The sequence below is a fragment of the Sus scrofa genome, chromosome 12 (genome assembly GCF_054392235.1).
Source record: "Sus scrofa isolate SSC_HxYL_T2T_F1_AM1 chromosome 12, Sscrofa_HxYL_maternal_Yorkshire_Landrace_v2.0, whole genome shotgun sequence".
Classification (NCBI taxonomy): domain Eukaryota; kingdom Metazoa; phylum Chordata; class Mammalia; order Artiodactyla; family Suidae; genus Sus; species Sus scrofa.
Window position 1 is genome coordinate 20,487,947 of NC_139394.1, and position 16,608 is coordinate 20,504,554.

The 16,608-nt window shown below is 47.5% G+C and overlaps 2 protein-coding genes and 1 non-coding gene across 17 annotated transcripts in view; 1 reads left to right on the forward strand and 2 right to left on the reverse strand.

The window, feature by feature from the left end:
- Positions 1-16,608, forward strand: part of RETREG3 (reticulophagy regulator family member 3) — a 65,675-nt gene that overhangs the window by 35,573 nt on the left and 13,494 nt on the right. For 5 of the 15 annotated variants that reach the window (XR_014821109.1, XR_014821108.1, XM_003131384.5 and 2 more), the window contains exon 1: positions 7,897-8,187. The exons of 2 other annotated variants lie outside the window; for them this stretch is intronic. Coding sequence is in view for 2 of the 13 variants with exons in the window: in XM_003131384.5 (XP_003131432.1) it covers positions 7,949-8,187 (239 nt within the window). In the remaining 11 variants the exon portion in view is untranslated. Of the gene's footprint in view, positions 1-7,896; positions 8,236-10,632; positions 10,679-16,608 lie in introns of those variants that run through there. 8 more of the 15 variants (XM_084984401.1, XM_084984407.1, XM_084984404.1 and 5 more) reach the window with 3 other exon arrangements.
- On the reverse strand, positions 1,468-7,626 carry LOC146398123 (tubulin gamma-1 chain). The gene is made up of 11 exons (XM_084984413.1): positions 7,519-7,626; positions 7,081-7,193; positions 6,709-6,876; positions 5,108-5,176; positions 4,747-4,826; positions 4,185-4,311; positions 3,627-3,713; positions 3,344-3,493; positions 2,778-2,930; positions 2,533-2,694; positions 1,468-1,874 (listed from the first exon to the last, which is right to left on the reverse strand). Exons 1-11 carry the CDS (start codon positions 7,565-7,567, stop codon positions 1,677-1,679), a joined length of 1,356 nt encoding a protein of 451 aa, XP_084840539.1. The 5' UTR covers positions 7,568-7,626; the 3' UTR covers positions 1,468-1,676.
- MIR9788-2 (microRNA mir-9788-2) lies at positions 2,703-2,800 on the reverse strand. The gene has a single exon (NR_128468.1). It is a non-coding gene; the product is annotated as a microRNA mir-9788-2 (primary transcript).

Here is a 16,608-nt window from a genome sequence, read left to right on the forward strand (position 1 = left end):
GGTTTACCTGACGCCTTCTGAGGCTGACATCCCCCCTCCACCCCTGGACTGCACCTGCCTGGTCTGTACAGAGGTTCAAGGTCTCCACATCTGACAAACACGGGCCCATCCAGTGGCTCCAAACCTCAGAAATGGGTTGATTCTATACCAGTCTGTCTGATATCACAAAAGGCAGGACAGGCAATGGTTAGGGACACTGATGCCAAGCAGTCAAACCAGGGTTTGATTCTAACTCTACGATTCACTAGCTGGGTGACTTGATAAAATAACTACTCTTAGCCTCAGTTTCCTCACTTACAAAATTGGATTCGTAGTATCTCCTATGTCATAGGGTTGTCATGAGGATTAAGGAAGACAAGGTGAAGTCTCTAGCGCCGGGGGCCACGCATGTTACTGCTACCACAGTCCTCACCTTCCAGGTATACAAGGGCCCACGAGGGGCCCTCACAACCCACCACACTCTAGGACAACCTGAAGATTTAGGCCTCTATGTATTTACTGCTTCCCTACAATCTTGCACCAGAAGTGGAAGGCACTGGCCTTTGAAATAACTGGAGAGCATCTGGGAAGAGAATTATGGCGCCTTAGGAGTTCTTGCTTTGGTGCCATAGCATCAGTGGCGTCTCTGGAGCAGTGGGACACAGGTTCAATCCCTGGCTTGGCACAACAGGTTAAGGATCCAGTGTTGCTGCAACTGCGGCTCCGATCTGATCCGTGGTCCTGGAACTCCATATGCTGTGGGGCAGCCAAAAATGAAAAAAAGAGAAAAAAAAAAAGTAGTGTGTTAACTTTAAATACAGGCCCATATTTGGCCCTTCTTACAGTCTAGGCTTCAGATTTGGTCTCCTGGTTTGACCGTCCTAGACACCAGCTGCCTGACCAGGGCTCTCTGGGACTGGCTTTATGGCCAGAACTTTATTAAAGATATACATAACTGGGAGTTCCCGGTGTGGCTCAGTGGGTTAAGAACCTGATTAGTATCCATGAGGATGTGGGTTTGATCCCTGGCCTCGATTAGTGGGTTAAAGGATCTGGCATTGCCGCAGGCATCCTCCCTGCTGGCAGGAAGATTAAAGGCACTCAGGCTGATTTTATTGCTTGCCCAGGGCTTGGTGGTGGGGGCGATGGCCGAGGGCCAGCTGCTGTGATGACCCACAGGACATTGACATATGAATGTGAAACTGGCAGAATGGTCACCTCTACCAGGAGGGGTGGGAGGAAACTGGGACACACAGAGCATCAGATAGACAGCAAGGCAGTATTTGTGGGCCTTGTTACCCCAAAAAGGAATGTCTCAGGTGAATCAACCCCACCCATGTTCTCCAGCATCAGGCAAGAGAAGGAAAAGCCAGGGGAGGCTGCTTGGAGTTGAAGGTGTAGGGAGTAGAGGAAGACCCGATCAGAATGATGGAGAAAGAAGAGGGACCCCCTTTCCCAGTTCTCCAAGTCTTCAAAAAGACCAATGACTTCATTTACATCCAGTGCTTTATTAAACATAAATAGTCTCGTAAGAGGTGAAGTCAATGTGTCCCCAGGCCAACAGAGAGCGTGTGTGTGTGTGTGTGTGTGTGTCAGAAAGAAGTGCGAGGTCCCTGATCTGTGCTCTGAGGGGGTGGTCAGTCAGGTGGGGCCTAGGCCAACCAGTAAGGCAGATGAGGGTCATTGTCCTAGGGGACTCACTGCTCCTGGGTGCCCCAGGAGATGTAGTCTGGCCGTGTGGCTGCGTGGTACTCGTCAATGAGCTGCTGTACAATCTCCCTGGAAGTATCTAGCTCGTCAAAGTTCTCCTTGAAGATGTCCTCCTTGCGGAACTGCTCCAGGAAGGCCTCCCGCTTCCGCAGCTTGTCGTACTGGCGACAGGTCCGCTCAAAGAGCTTGGGGTGTGCAGAAAGCAGGGGTCATAGAATGTCAAGGAACAGCATGGCTGAGAGCCAGGGAACCATTTCTGGGCAATCGCCACAGTAAAAAAAGCCAAGGCACAGAGTTCCTGCTGTGGCGCAGTGGGTTAAGAAGCCAACTGCAGTGGCTCATGTCATTGTGGAGGTGTGGGTTCAATCCCTGGCCCAGGGCAGTGGGTTAAAGGATCTGGCATTGCCGCACCTGCAGCTCAGATTCAGTCCCTGGCCCAGGAACTTCCATATGCTGCAGGTGCAGCCATTAAAAAAGAAAAAGCCAGAAATTCCCGTTGTGGCTCAGCAGTAATGGATCCAACTAGTATCCATGAGGACGGGGGATCAATCCCTGGCCTCACTGAGCAGGTTAAGGATCTGGCATTGCCGTGAACTGTGGTGTAGTTGCATATGCAGCCTGGACCTGGCGTTGTTGTGGCTGTGGCATAGGCTGGTGGCTACAGCTCCGATTTGACCCCTAGCCTAGAAACTTCCATATGCTGTGGGTGTGGCCCTAAAAAACAAAAGACAAAAAAAAAAAAAAAAAAAAAAAAGCCAGAAGCAGAGATAGTAAGGATGCTGAAAGGTGAGGCACAACCAGGACAATGACTATGGGAAAATAGGTGCAAACTATGAGACTCACGGAGGAGATGCTGGTGTGGTTGGCCATCATGAGCCCACTGACCCTGTGGGCAGAAGGCAGGTAGGGCGACTTCCTCGACAGGGCCACCTGGATGCTGGCTGGGCCCCAGGGGATGAAGTTGGCCAGCTTCCGTTCCCGGATCCGCTGCAGGCTCTTGTGGACCTGGGGCGGGCACAGGCGTGGTGGTGGTAGCCTCTCCTCTACCCCTGTGGGCTCCGGGGGTAGAACGAAGGGGCCGCACCTACCTGGGTGGGGTCCACCTCCCCCTGGATGATGTTGAGGATGGCGATGTAGCAGTGGTTGGTCTGGCGATCCCGGCCTGTGGACACCATCACGTTCTTGGGCTGCAGCAGCCGCCTCATGACGTCCAGGACCGTGGTCTTCCTCACGCTGGCCACCTGAGGGGACAGGGGGCCCCGGGGACCAGGCCAGCACTCAGGCACAGCCCAGAGACGCACGGACAGAGAGGAGCGGGCACCACGTGTCCCCGTCAGACTCGGGGTGGTCTGCTCTCTCTGGGGACTGTCCTCAGACTCAGGGGCACACGGAGCCTCTGCCGTGGGGTCTGGATGTCAGCCCTCCCGAGCTCAGCAGCCCCCGCCCTTGTCAGGAGCAGGAGCAGGAGCAGCCCCCGCGCAGCCCAGCCCAGGCCCTGCGGGGAGCCTCGGGCAGAGGGAAGAGGAGCGCAGGTCAGCCAGGAAGGTCCCCGAGCCCAGGGCGTCTGGGGGCTGCGAGGGGCAGCCCGGGCGCAGCAGGGAGAGGAGAAGAGGAAGGCGGGTCAGGGCCTGCTGGGCCCGAGGGCTGCTCCTACCGACTGGTCCGTGGTGAGCGGGGTGTAGCCGGTCATGAGGAAGTGGAGCCGCGGTGTGGGGATGAGCGAGGCGATGAGGCCGATGAGGTCGTTGTTCATGTAGCCGGGGTAGCGCAGGGTGGTGGTGCTGGCCGACATGATGGTGGACACCTGGGGGCGGGGTTCGTGTCACGGGCCTTGGCCCGGGGGTCCTGGCTTCCTTGGGCGGTGCTCCAGCAAGGCGGGGTTGGGTTCCAGTCCACAGGGGTCCAGGCGCGGGGGGCTGGGGGGGGTGTGTGCTCACCAGCTGGTTGATCTGGGAGAAGGACGGGTTCTGGATGTGCAGGCGGTCTGTGGCGATCCGGTTCAGGGCTGTGTTGTCCAGCACCACCTGGGGGGACAGAAGAGGGACAGATTTATGGGGAAGAAAGAACAGGTGCTCTGCCTCAGTCTGGGTTCTGAAGCTTAATTTGCTTGGCATCTCATGGACAGAGGGACTTGCATAGGAAGGTTCAAAGTGCACTTTTAAAAATGCATGAGGAGTTCCTGTTGTGACTCAGTGGTTAACGAATCCGACTAGGAACCATGAGGACATGGGTTCGATCCCTGGCCTCCCTCTGTGGGCTAAGGATCTGGCGTTGCCATGAGTTGTGGTGCAGGTTACAGATGTGGCTCGGATCCCATGTGGCTGTGGCTGTGGCCAACAGCTAGAGCCCCGATTTGACCCCTAGCCTGGGAACCTCCATATGCTGTGGGTGCAGCCATAAAAAGACAAAAAATTAAAGTTAAAATTAAAAAAAAAATACACAAAAATGATGAAATGGGGGGTTGGGAGTGGAGAAAGGTAAAATCTGGGACTCACCACACAGTCTGCGTTCTGGGTCAGCCTCTTGAGCGTGAGCAGCGAGTTGTAGGGCTGGACCACCACATCGCTCATCTCGTCCTGGTTGGGAAACACTGAGTAAGTCTGCACCAGCTTCTTGGGGTACCTAGTGGAGTTTGAGAGCGGATAGTCAAGGGCTCCAGACTGGAAGCTTGGTAAGCTTGGGGCTCCCAACAATGGTCAGGAAGTAGCTAAGTCTGAATGGGGAAATTGGGGTGGGGTCACCGGATGGCAGAGAAGGGAATCTTGACTTTTGGAAGTCTGTAACCCAAAGAGGGGCAGGGCAGAGAGACATCTTAGGATCTAGGGTTTAACTCCAATCAGCCATACTCCTTGAATCTTCACTCAAGTCTAGGTGCAAGACTCCAGTTCCAGCCACTGGGAATGTGATCAGGTTCTTGACCATTGTACTTGTTCTCCCTTAACACAGGAGGGAGTAGAAGGGCCCTTTCCTGCTCCAGTGGATAGGAAGATTTATCTGGAGGGCCTCCAAGTCACCCGGGGAACCAAGTCCTCCCAGCCCCTCAAAACACAGACTTACCTGTCGTTGAGCCGTTCTAAGAGGTAGGAGCCCAGGCCAGAGCCTGTTCCCCCAGCAATGGAGTGACACAGCACGAAGCCCTACATGGGGAAGCAGCAGTCAGCATCTAGGTATCTAGGGGTAGGACTTCAAACTCAACCCATCTCATTTCTTGGATTCCGCTCTTCCCCGGACCTCTCTTCCATTTCCCCTCCCCGACACAATACAGCTTAGGAGATCCTGCCTTGTCTCTGGCAAGGCCCTGTGGCTTCTGTTCAATGCAAAAGGTACATGGGGGGTCTCATACCTAACAGGGGGCCTCTAAAGGGTTTTGCTGAGCCTTCCCCACGTCAGCTCCCACCAGCATTCCTGAGATGCTCACCTCTAGACTGTCACTGCCATCTGCCTCCCGGTCTATGATGTCAAAAATGTCCTCATGGATCTTCTCTCCCTGTATAGACACGGCAGGGGTGTGTGTCATCGTGGGACAGAAATATGGGATAAGGGCTGTGACCTCGGGATAGCCATCCTCGAATCTCCTTATGGCACCTAAGAGTTCTTTTTTGGAGCACAGTGGTCCTGCTTTTTTTTTTTTTTTTTTGCCTTTTAAGGGCCACACTTGCGGCATATGGAGATTCCCAGGCTAAGAGTCGAATCAGAGCTACGGCAGCTTCCAGTCTGCACCACAGCCACAGCAACACGGAATCCAAGCCGCATCTGCAACCTATACCACAGCTCACGGCAACGCTGGATCCTTAACCCATTGAGCGAGGCCAACGATTGAACCCATGTCCTCATGGATACAAGTTGGGATTGTTACTGCTGAGCCACGATGGGAACTCCCTGCCTTTTTTTCTTCTTCTTTCTTTTTTTTGGCTGTCCCACAGCATATGAAGTTCAGGGACCAGAGACTGAACCTGTATCCTGGTGCTGCTGAGATGCCACCAGTCCCGTTGTGCCACAGTGGGAACTCCCTTTTTATTTGCATTGAAAAGGGAATATTCCACTGTGGTTATGAGCAGGCCCTCTCTATCCGGATTGCCTGGGTTCCTATGTGAGCTTTAGACCTAGTTAGCCGAGTGACTCTGGACAGGTTACTTGATCTCTATATACCTCGGTTTTCTCATCTGTCTAATGAAGGTATTTACACAGGTCCACAGTACCTTACCTACAATTCTTTGGGTCAGTTACGTTTCTTTTCTTTTTTTTTTTTTTTTTTGTCTTTTTGCTATTTCTTTGGGCTGCTCCCGCGGCATATGGAGGTTCCCAGGCTAGCGGTCTAATCGGAGCTGTAGCCACCGGCCTACGCCAGAGCCACAGCAACGCAGGATCCGAGCCGTGTCTGCAACCTACACCACAGCTCACGGCAACGCCGGATCGTTAACCCACTGAGCAAGGGCAGGGATCGAACCCGCAACCTCATGGTTCCTAGTCGGATTCGTTAACCACTGCGCCACGACGGGAAGTCCAGTTACGTTTCTGAATTCAGATATTTCAGGCTCAAGGAAGGCCATATGATGTGAATAACATATGCTAAGAAAAACGCCAGTGGGGGTCTGAAGGGGTGCCAATCAGATACATTAATATTTCTGCAATGACAGGTGTGAGTAATGATAACAAGTTGGACAGAAACTATAAATTAGCCTGCTTCCATGGAGATCTGGTTTTGCTGCTAAATGAATAGTTAGCTGGTTTCAGAGTTTTCTGAATTCTGGAAAACCAGAGACTGTGGACCCATAGTACCTGCCCATAGGGTTGTTGGGAGGTTTAAATAAGTTACTAAAGGTAAAAGCATTTAGTATGGCCTGGCCCACAGCACTTGCTAATGCAGTCTCTTAATATTACATAGATGGCTTAGAAAAAAGAATTTTTCTTAGCTCATGTCTCTCTCTTTCTACACTCTTACATCCTCCATCTGGCTTCATCTCTCTCTAGGAAATCATAAGAATGGGGTTCTTCTGCCAGGGAGTAACAGCAAATGACCTGGGAGAATCCGCTGGCCCAGTTGTTGCCAGCTCCTCCTCCATGCTCCGACAGGTAGATGTTCTCTGGGTTGTAGAGCTTGGCATAGGGGGAATTGAGGATGGAGTGGATCACCCGCGGCTCCAGGTCCAGCAGCACCGCCCTGGGGATGTAGTGCTCATCATCCGCCTGTCAAGGGGAGTCCAGGAGGGGGCACAGTCAGCTCGGCCCGCCCAGTCTTCCAGTCCTCCCAACTCTGGCTCCTGCTCGCCCTCCCTCCTCAAGCCAGCCGCCCTGGCCACTCTGTTCAACGGGTTTCCTAGTACCAAGCCACTGCCCTTCCCTTCGGGCCCCCTGGGCCACTGCCAGCCCTGGTCAAGTTGCTGGGGGCACCTGGTAGAAGAAGACGTCCTTGCGGTCAGTGCCCTCGGTGGCGAACTCCTCCACGATGCCCTCGGGGCTGATGCCATGCTCGGCGCACAGTTGTTTCCAGAACTCGAACCCAACTGGGGGTGGGGGCATGGGCAGGCGGGGGAGAAAGAGGATATCTGGTTCTGGGCAGGTTCCAACGAGAAGCTGGGGGCCTGAGCGCCTGGGACCAGGGATAGGAGGTCAATCCTCGGGGGTATCCCGTGTCAGAGGACAGGGCTATATGTCAGGGACCCCGCAGGGGAGGGCCTTTCGGGGTTGGGCAACTGGGCACTGGGTCAGGCATGTCCCGCCTTCGGAGAACTACGATTCTGGGAAGGGCAGATGGAGTCCAGGATCTCAGAGCGAGATACCATAGAGAATAAAAAACCTGGCTAGTGGAAGGACCGGAAGTTCGCTCACTCTGATTGCCGCACTGGCCCAACTGTAGGGTGATGATCTCCCTCGGCATCGCTCCTCAGGCGCGGGCCTTGCAGCAGCTCCCGCCAGCAAAGCCGCCACTCGCTAGCCCGCTAGCAGCACGACGCAGGCGCCAAAACAACCTGCTCCGCCCACGAACTCTCTCGGTTCCAATGAGAAGTGAGTTCTGGTGATGGCACTTCCTTATTCATTCGGCCTCAGTCTTGCAGATTGCGCGTGCGCGGCTCCGGATTGGTGCACTCGGGACGTACTTTGACGCAGCTTGCTTCCCACTGGGTGGACGCGAGCTAGAGCCTAGGCGCAGGCGCAGTGTTGAGGGAAGCGGCCTCCCCAGCCGAATCGCGCACCTGCGCAGTCGGCGTTATTGTGACTGTCGGGCCGTGGCCCCGGATGTTGTGGCTGCCGGGGGGAGATGGCGGAGGCAGAGGGGGTAGTTGTGGCCCCAGGCCCTGCTTCGGGGCAGAGTTCCAGAGGCCGCCGCACTATGTCGGGCTCCTGCGAGCGGGACCAGCAGGTTGAGGCGGCGCAGCGGGCCCTGGTGGAGGTGCTGGGGCCTTACGAGCCTCTGCTGAACCGGGTGCAGGCAGCCCTGGTGTGGGAGCGGCCAGCCAGGAGCGCCCTGTGGTGCCTGGGGCTGAACGCGGCTTTCTGGTGAGAGAACTGGATCCTCGGAAACCCTTCGAGGCGCGAAATCATCAGGTTTCTCTAGGGCTTTATCTCTCACCTCTCCTGTTTCTTCGCTGCACTGACTCCTTCCTGTACCTGCCTGATTTCTGCCTCAACTCCTTCCACTCCGTCCCGCGTGCGGCTTTGGCACCGCAGTTCTCCCCAGAGCCTTCCAGTGACCAGGAGCTTCTAGTAACCTCTTGAGCCGCTCGCAGTGAGTGAGGGCGCCTCGTTTTAGCCAGGGGAAAACTGTGTTCCTTTAAGGCCATCATTTCTCTTCTCTTGTTTGCTCAAAGGTGCTTTGAAGATTGTCTCCAGAGATTTTAGTAGTTATTATTTGGATAGATGTGTGAGGCGTGAGATCTTCAGAAGGTATGCTTAGGTGTGATGAGAAAACAAGTTTGAGCAATCTGAATTAGCATGTTAGACACCCTTTCTCTCACTCGGGGAAGTTTGTGAAGCCTGAGCGTCAGTAAGAGCCTCCATAGCTGCAACGTGAGAGAGAATTATGAGCCTTTAAAGAACAGTTATAGAAATAATGATTGTGAGATTTCACTCATTTCAAAGCCACTTATGATGGCCACTCCTCCCTGTTCCGAGGAATTAGAGAGGCATCCTTAGCCACAGTATATAGGCAGGGAAATTGAGGGTGTCTAAGAGTGTATGTGAGTTTTCCTGAGCTGGAAAAGTGGGGATGTAAATATGCTTTAAGAATCTGTATGTGTCATGCTCAGTGAAAATGGAACTGCTGCTTCTCTGAATTGTCATCACCTAAAATGGACTTTGATCTTCATAGGGTCTGCCAAGCATATTTTGGATTTATCCATAACTAGGGAAGTATTATTGATCAAATTCCAAGGAAACTGCAGTGGAGGGGGGCTTCTACAGCTGAATGAAATAGAGCTGTTCTGGATGAGCGTGAAACAGTAAAGTGTGTATTTCCAAATTCTTTTTTGTTTTTGCTAAAAGTAACTTTCCTCTTGAAATTCTTGGTTTTAAAACCAAAACATTTATTATCCTTTGTCTGAAAGATTCACAGTAGGCTGGAGGAAAGCAAATAGTCCCAAGTTCATTGACAGTAAGACGCAGTATTGAGCTATTACATTAAACTCACAGTTTGAAGGGGTCTGAGGTTAAAGGTGTCACAGCAGTCTCTGGCATTAGTTGCTTCTAGAGTCTTGCTCAAACTTGATGAACTCTTCCTACAGCATTCAGTTATTTTTGGTAACGCTTCTTTCTTGATCTTCAGGTACCTACTCCTGAACCCCGTCACTATAGCACCTCATTCTAGAGCATCTTTCAAAATGACCTTTTCTTCTCATCTCCCTATCCCAACCGCTAACCTCAGACCATATAGTGAAAACTTCATTTCCTACATTGGGATCGTACTCCTAGGAAAAAAGGTTGATCTTCAGTAAACCAGTTTGTCTCAAAATGTGACTGATTGATAAACAAAAGCTTTATCAGGATTTAAATGAATCCTGATAAACCAAGAGCTTATTAATGCAGATAGGTCAGTAGCATACATGTTGTTATTTTTGAGGAGAGGACTTTCCACCCTTGCCTGAGAGAGATTTTCAGAGTAGAGTGTGGGGTTGAGATCTGCACATAGGAGCCCCCAGACACATCTTTAAATGTTACTGTTACCTTTAATTTGCTGGCCTCCAATAGTATTCACTTGAGTTTACTAATAGGCTATGTTTAGAATCTCACTCAGATCCACTTTTTCTACTCTCTCTTGAAGCTGTTGTTGTGGTTGGTCTTTATCTCTGGCATTTCCTGGTAGCTTGCCTGCTGTGTATACGGAAAGCAGTTATTCTTGTTACATTCCCATCCGGCTCTAAGCAGGTGGGGGAGAAATGCAGCAAAATGAGGGTGTGACTCCTGAGAGTGGAAGAGCAATTGTGTATGTCATTTGTGGAGAGGACTCACCTGTGAAGGGGACAGAATGATTGGCAGTGTTAAGGACCCAGAGGCTAGGGTAGTTTAGCATTGGAGTTCACAGGATTGTTTGTTTTAGGAAATGAGGTTCTGTGGAAGGTAGTTTGAGGTTCAAAATAGAAGTTAGACTTCAGTTTCCAGTAGCATCAAATTGGATATGGGGCTTGATGTTTTGCTTAGGAATGTCGACGAGTTTATTTTAAATAAGTCTCCGACTTTATTTTAAAAAGAATTTAGGAGGAGTTCCCTGGTGGTCTAGTGGTTAGAATTTGGTGCTTTCACCACTGCAGTCCAGGTTCAATCCCTAGTCTGAGAACTGAGATCCCACCTCAAGCCACTGTATGCCAAGGCCAAAAAATTAAAAAATTTAGGAAACACAAGAGGATCATTGGCTCAGATCAGGGGGAAATCAAATCCGAAATATTTTTCTTTTATTATTTGTTTTGAAAAATGATACGTCATTAACTGAGATGTTTTATACATTTTGAGGTATTAGAAGACTGGATAGGAGTACAAACAAATCATCAGAATTCAGGTAGGTAGCTCTTTTCAATGTTCTGTCTTCTCAGTTGAGGTTTTTCTGTCCCTCTGTGCCCTCTTACATCCTAATTAAAAACAACATAGAAGATAAGGATAGGGAGTTCCTGTCGTGGCTCATCTGTGAGAATGTGGGTTTGATCCCTGGCCTCGCTCAGTAGGTTAAGGATCTGGCTTGCCGTGGCTGTGGGGCAGGTCTCAGCTGCCGCTCCGATTTGACCCCTGGCCCTGGAACTTCCACATGCTGCAGGTGTGGCTGTAAAAAGAAAAAAGAAAAAAAAAAAAAAAAGATAGAGGTAGATGCCTTGCTGCTATAGTATTTCAAGGCTTTCACTCTTATTTTCAGCTTCCAGAAAAATTATAGTGATCATATCAGAGGTCTTCCAGCCTATATTGCTTCTGCTTACTGATAAACGTTATTTTCTCTAGCACTGTAATAACGGAAATGTCAGGCCTTCCTTATCAATAGCCTGTGTTTTCATTAGCCTCAGCACCATTTGTAAATGAGTGATTTGGGGGAAGAATATCTGTCAGCAAGAGAATGTCCTGACAGGATCGGAAAAAAACAGCTTTGGATTTCCCTTATGGTGCGTCGGATTAAAAAGATCTGGTGTTGTCACAGCTGTGGCTTGAGTTGCTGCTATGGCGTGGGTTCAGTCCCTGGCCTGGGAACTTCCATATGCCATGGGTGCCACCAAAAAAAAAAGGCCAGCAGATTCGAGTAACTTTTTTGGCTTGACTCATACCTAGGAGATGAGGGGAAGGACGAAAGAGCCCCGGAAACGAGTGTGAACTCTTAAGCCCCCAGCTCTCCTTTTTTGAGGAGCACGTGGTTCAAGCAGGGCTAGATAACGGCTGAGCTCCTTTGCAGAAGCTGGTTTTTTGTTAAGATCTCTGTTGTGGAGTTCCTCCTGTGGCACAGTGGGTTGAGAATCTGCAGGGGCTCAGGTCACTTCGGAGGAACGTTTGATCCCCCATCTTGGCACATTGTGTTAAAAGATCCAGTTTTGCTGCAGTGGGATTCAGTCCCTGGCCTGGGAACTTCCACATGGCGCAAGTGCAGCCATATAACAACAACAAAAAGGTCTCTGTTGGGGTATGCTTTTACAGTCTCTAGTCCGAGGTGACTATACTATATTTTAGGGGATTTTATCAAATCTCTTGTTTTCATGATTGAAAAAAACAAGGTTTCCCTCCTCTGCCCTGCTTCCATAATCCCCCCAAATTAAAAAAATGACCCGAAGAAATGATTAAAGGTATGTAGCAATTCTGATTTAAAAGGTTAGAATTTGCGTAAAAAAAAAAACCAATAGTGAGAAATAGGAAATGGAAGAGAGGACGTAATCAAACAGAGACATTTTATGAGGTTGTGGGTTCGATTCCTGGCCTGGATCAGTGGATTAAGGATCCGGCATTGCCATGAGCTGTGGTGTAGGTCGCAGATGCAGCTCAGATCCCACGTTGCTGTGCTCTGGTGTAGGCTGGCAGCTGCAGCTCCAATTAGACCCCTAGCCTGGGAACCTCCACATGCTGCGAGTTTGGCCCTAGAAAAGACAAAAAAAAGGAGTTCCCGTGGTGGCGCAGTGGTTAACGAATCCGACTAGGAACCATGAGGTTGCGGGTTCGGTCCCTGCCCTTGCTCAGTGGGTTGACGATCCGGCGTTGCCGTGAGTTGCGGTGTAGGTTGCAGACGCGGCTCGGATCCCTTGTTGCTGTGGCTCTGGAGTAGGCTGGTGGCTACAGCTCCGATTCGACCCCTAGCCTGGGAACCTCCATATGCCGCGGGAGCGGCCCAAGAAATAGCAACAACAACAAAAAAAGACAAAGACGACCAAAAAAAAAATAAAAAAAAGACAAAAAAAAACCCCAAAAAAACACAGACATTTGTTCTGCAAAACAGAAAAAACCATACACATCAAAATTCACAAGAAATCTATTGAGCAAATGTTTCTGATGATAGTTTCTGGACAGTTCTTGTTGCTTTTGGTACCTGGGAGTACTCCTGAGATGCCTTGGTTTACTTTTTTTTGCCTCTCTGTTGCCATCAGTTTTTATCTGTTCTGATTATAAGGTTGGGTGCTTTTTGTCCATTAGCATAAGGTAGGTCATTTGCAGCTAGCTGGTTTCATTTCTGGTTTTCTGCAAGCAGCAGCTATCACTACATGATATGTTAACTTTTTTTTCATTCTAATTTACCAGTGACTGGCTCATTAACGAAACAGCCACAAGTGCTGTACATAATCGGTTTTCTGTCCCTATAGGATGAGATGCTTTGTTCTGAAGTGCCTCTGAGAGAAGCTCACTCTGCAAATAACAAAGGAACCCAGAAATAGTATCTTCTTTGATTGAAAATAGGCATGTGATCTTTATTTTATGATTATAGCAAACTCTGATTTACCTGTACTAATGATGAAGATCCATGGTATAGCTGACCTCAAAAAAATTGTGTGTTTTTGGAATTTTTTTTTATTTTTTTTTGAACACCAGATTGTTTTTCCAGGGAATACTTTATTTAGGCTGATAATTGTTTGGATTTTAACCCCTAGTAAAGGACAGGAAAAAATAAAAATAAAAATAAATCAATGGATATACAATTTTTTACTCTTTAGTAATGAAAAAATTTAATATGAATGGCAATGACTTACTGATTTCTGCTTATTTTTTTTTTAATGATTTTTTAAATTCTGGGCAAATACGGAAAAACTGGTGTATGATTGTTGGGAACAGAAATTTGACAGCCGTTCTGGAAAGTAATTTGGCACTGTGTATTAAGGTACTAAAAAGGTTTTACCTTTTCAAGGGCTGGGAGAAATGGAGAGTGGTTCTAATGGTATGGGTTTCTTTTTCGGGTGATGAGAATGTCCTAAATTAGATAATGGTGGAGTTTCACAACTCTGAATATACTCGAAACATTGGAGTAGACAGTTTAAAAGGGTAAATTTTGTGGTATGCAAACTATATCTCACTAATGGTGTTACCAAAAAAAAAAAAAAAAAAAAGTTAATGCTTTTTGACCTAGTAATTTTACCTAAAGTGGTTAATCATAAGTGAGGTCAAAGATTTATACTCAGTGAAATGTGGTTCAGCTTTACTTTATTACATCAAAAATTGGAAACATCTTAGTTCAATTAGGAACAGGTTTAAAAGACTGCTTGTATTTTTGTATGATGTAGTCATTTTAAAGTTTTAGATGCTTTTCTGATGATAAAGGAAAACATATAAGTATGTTGTTAGATGAAGGAGGAGGTTTTTAAATCAGATATGCTATATACTTCCATGGAGGTTTTTCTTTTTTTCTCCCATGGAGTTTTTATATGTGATTTTTTTTTTTTTTTTTTTTTTTTTGCCATAGCTACAGCCCATATAGGTCCTTGGGCCAGGGATTGAATCTGAGCTCCAGCTGAAACCTATGCCACAGCCGCAGCAACACCAGATCCTTAACCTGCTGTACCACAGCAGGAACCCTTATGTGAATATTTTTTTAATGAAGGGAATAACCTTTGTTGACATTTGGGGGTATATGTGAGGATTTAGAGGCAAATCCTAGACACATATCATTTAATCTGTAAATATTGCAGTATGTGACTCTAAAAAAATCATTACCATTATCACATTAACAAATTCATGGTTCCAGTCAGTGTTCAGATTTCCCATTTTCTCATAAATGTCACTTTGTGGGTTTTTTTTTTTGCTTTTTGTCTTTTTAGAGCCACACCCTCGGCATATGAAGTTCCTAGGCTAGGGGTCGAATCGGAGTTACAGCTGCCAGCCGACACCACAGCCACAGCAACGCCAGATCTGAGTCATGTCTGTGACCTACACCACAGCTCACAGCAACACCAGATCCTTAACCTACTGATCGAGGCCAGGGATCAAACACGCAACCTCATGGTTCCCAGTCAGATTCGCTTCTACTGCACCATGATGGGAACTCCAACTTTTTTTTTAGTTTTGGCAAATTGCTTCACTCTGATAGTGTACTGATTTTGTTTTTATTTTTGTATTTAACTATAATTACATTTTCTAAAATTTCTCCAATAAACATGCTTGCCTTAGAAATAAGAAAAAAAAGTGGGGGAAAAAACTGTAATTGCAATGTATACATGTAAGGATAACCTGACCCCCTTGCTGTCCAGTGGGAAAATAAAAAAAATAAAAATAAAAAAAAAAGAAATAAGAAAAAAATAAATATCATTAAGGAAAAAAATTATCATAAGCTTACAATGTATAGAAGGAGTCATGGGCCATAGGCAATAACCAAATTAAATAATTCACATGTGACTATCCAGACTTGACTACATTCATAGTTGTTTTTGCTAAGTTGGAAAGTTCTCATGCTGATTATAGTTGCTGAAAAATATTTTGCATATTGTCTTATCAAACTTGTACACTGTTATATCTGCGTGTGAACTTTTTGGCCTACATGAATAGCCATTGCAGGACTAAACTAATCCAGACAATCCTCCCTTATTTCTTCTCTTCCCCTACCTATACCAGTCTCACAACTACTTTATCTTCAGTTTTGTCTTGTCCTTGTACACAATTGCAGAGTTTTTTTTTTTAAAGTTGGCTTCCATGTTACCTCCATAAAATAGCAAATGTAATGTGACTTCAGTACATCCCAAACCCACCAGTCTGAGATTGATATTTCTTTTTTCTTTAGAAATTTAGTATTGAGGGCTGAAAGTAAAGGAGCACATACTTATCCATATTCTTTTATATTTGAATAGACCCTTGAGGGAATTAATAATGTTTGATATTATTTGTCTAGTTACCTTGGAGAGGTCAACTCTAGTAGTCTGAGGTGCTCTTCCCATTAATTTTTTTTTTTTTTTTTTTGGTCTTTTTTGCCTTTTCTAGGACCCTCTTGAGGCATATGGGAGGTTCCCAGGCTAGGGGTCTAATCGGAAATGTAGCCGCCAGCCTACGCCAGAGCCACAGCAACTCGGGATCCAAGCCTCGTCTGCGACCAACACCACAGCTCATGGCAACGCTGGATCCTCAACCCACTGAGCAAGGCCAGGGATCGAACCTGCAACCTCATGGTTCCGAGTCGGATTCGTTAACCACTGTGCCACAGAGGGAACTCCCCCCATTAATTTTTTAAAATCAATATGGAAGAAGCTATTTTCCCAAGAATTGTTATTTTACACCACCCAGAAAAACTCTTCTTCCTCTTAAGTTTCTACATTGGCTTATTCAAGGAAAGGTTGTCTTGTATCTGGTTTGAAAATTGAGTTATGGACCAGGATTAATCCGGTTCAACAAGATGCTCACTGTTTAAGCTTTCATGATCCAGAAAATAGTCTTTGCAAAACTCTACTGATTCATCTTCATGATAAAATCCAACAAATACCCTTTGCATAGAAAGGCCCTTCATGATCTGATTCCTGCCTCTCTCCCCGTACTCATCCCTTCCCTCTGTTCTTTTTTTAAAATTTAAAAATTTTAATTTTTTTTTTTTTTTTTTTTTTTTTTTTTAGGGCTGCAGGTACAGCATATGGAAGTTCCCAGGCTAGGGATTGATTAGGAGCTACAGCTGCCGGCCTACACCACAGCAATGCCAGATCTGAGCTACGTCTTGCCGTCTATACCACAGCTCATGGCAACGCTGGATCCTTAACTCACTGAGTGAGGCCAGGGATTGAACCTGCATCCTCTTGGATACTAGTCAGGTTCGTTTCTACTGAGCCATGATGGGAACTCCCCCTTCCTCTGTTCTTTATGTTTCAGTTCTGTCAAACTATTTGTCGTTCCCTAAGTATGTCATGCCAGCTGGCTTTTCTCCCTATCTGAATGTCCTCTCCTTCCCCACACCCTTTTGTCCTGTCGTCTTACCATTTATTTTTCAAATCCCAGCTTAGATGTCGTCTTCATTATCATGGCTTTGTCAATGCTATGTTACAAACACATACGGATATAAATACA

Coding starts and splice junctions, on each gene's coding strand:
- LOC146398123 (XM_084984413.1), bottom strand. CDS start 7,567: ATGCCGAGGGAGATCATCACCCTACAGTTGGGCCAGTGCGGCAATCAG. Junction 4,312..4,746: donor TTAGAACGGCTCAACGACAG/GTAAGTCTGTGT, acceptor AAACTCCACTAG/GTACCCCAAGAAGCTGGTGC. Junction 3,494..3,626: donor TCTCCCAGATCAACCAGCTG/GTGAGCACACAC, acceptor CCCCGCCCCCAG/GTGTCCACCATCATGTCGGC.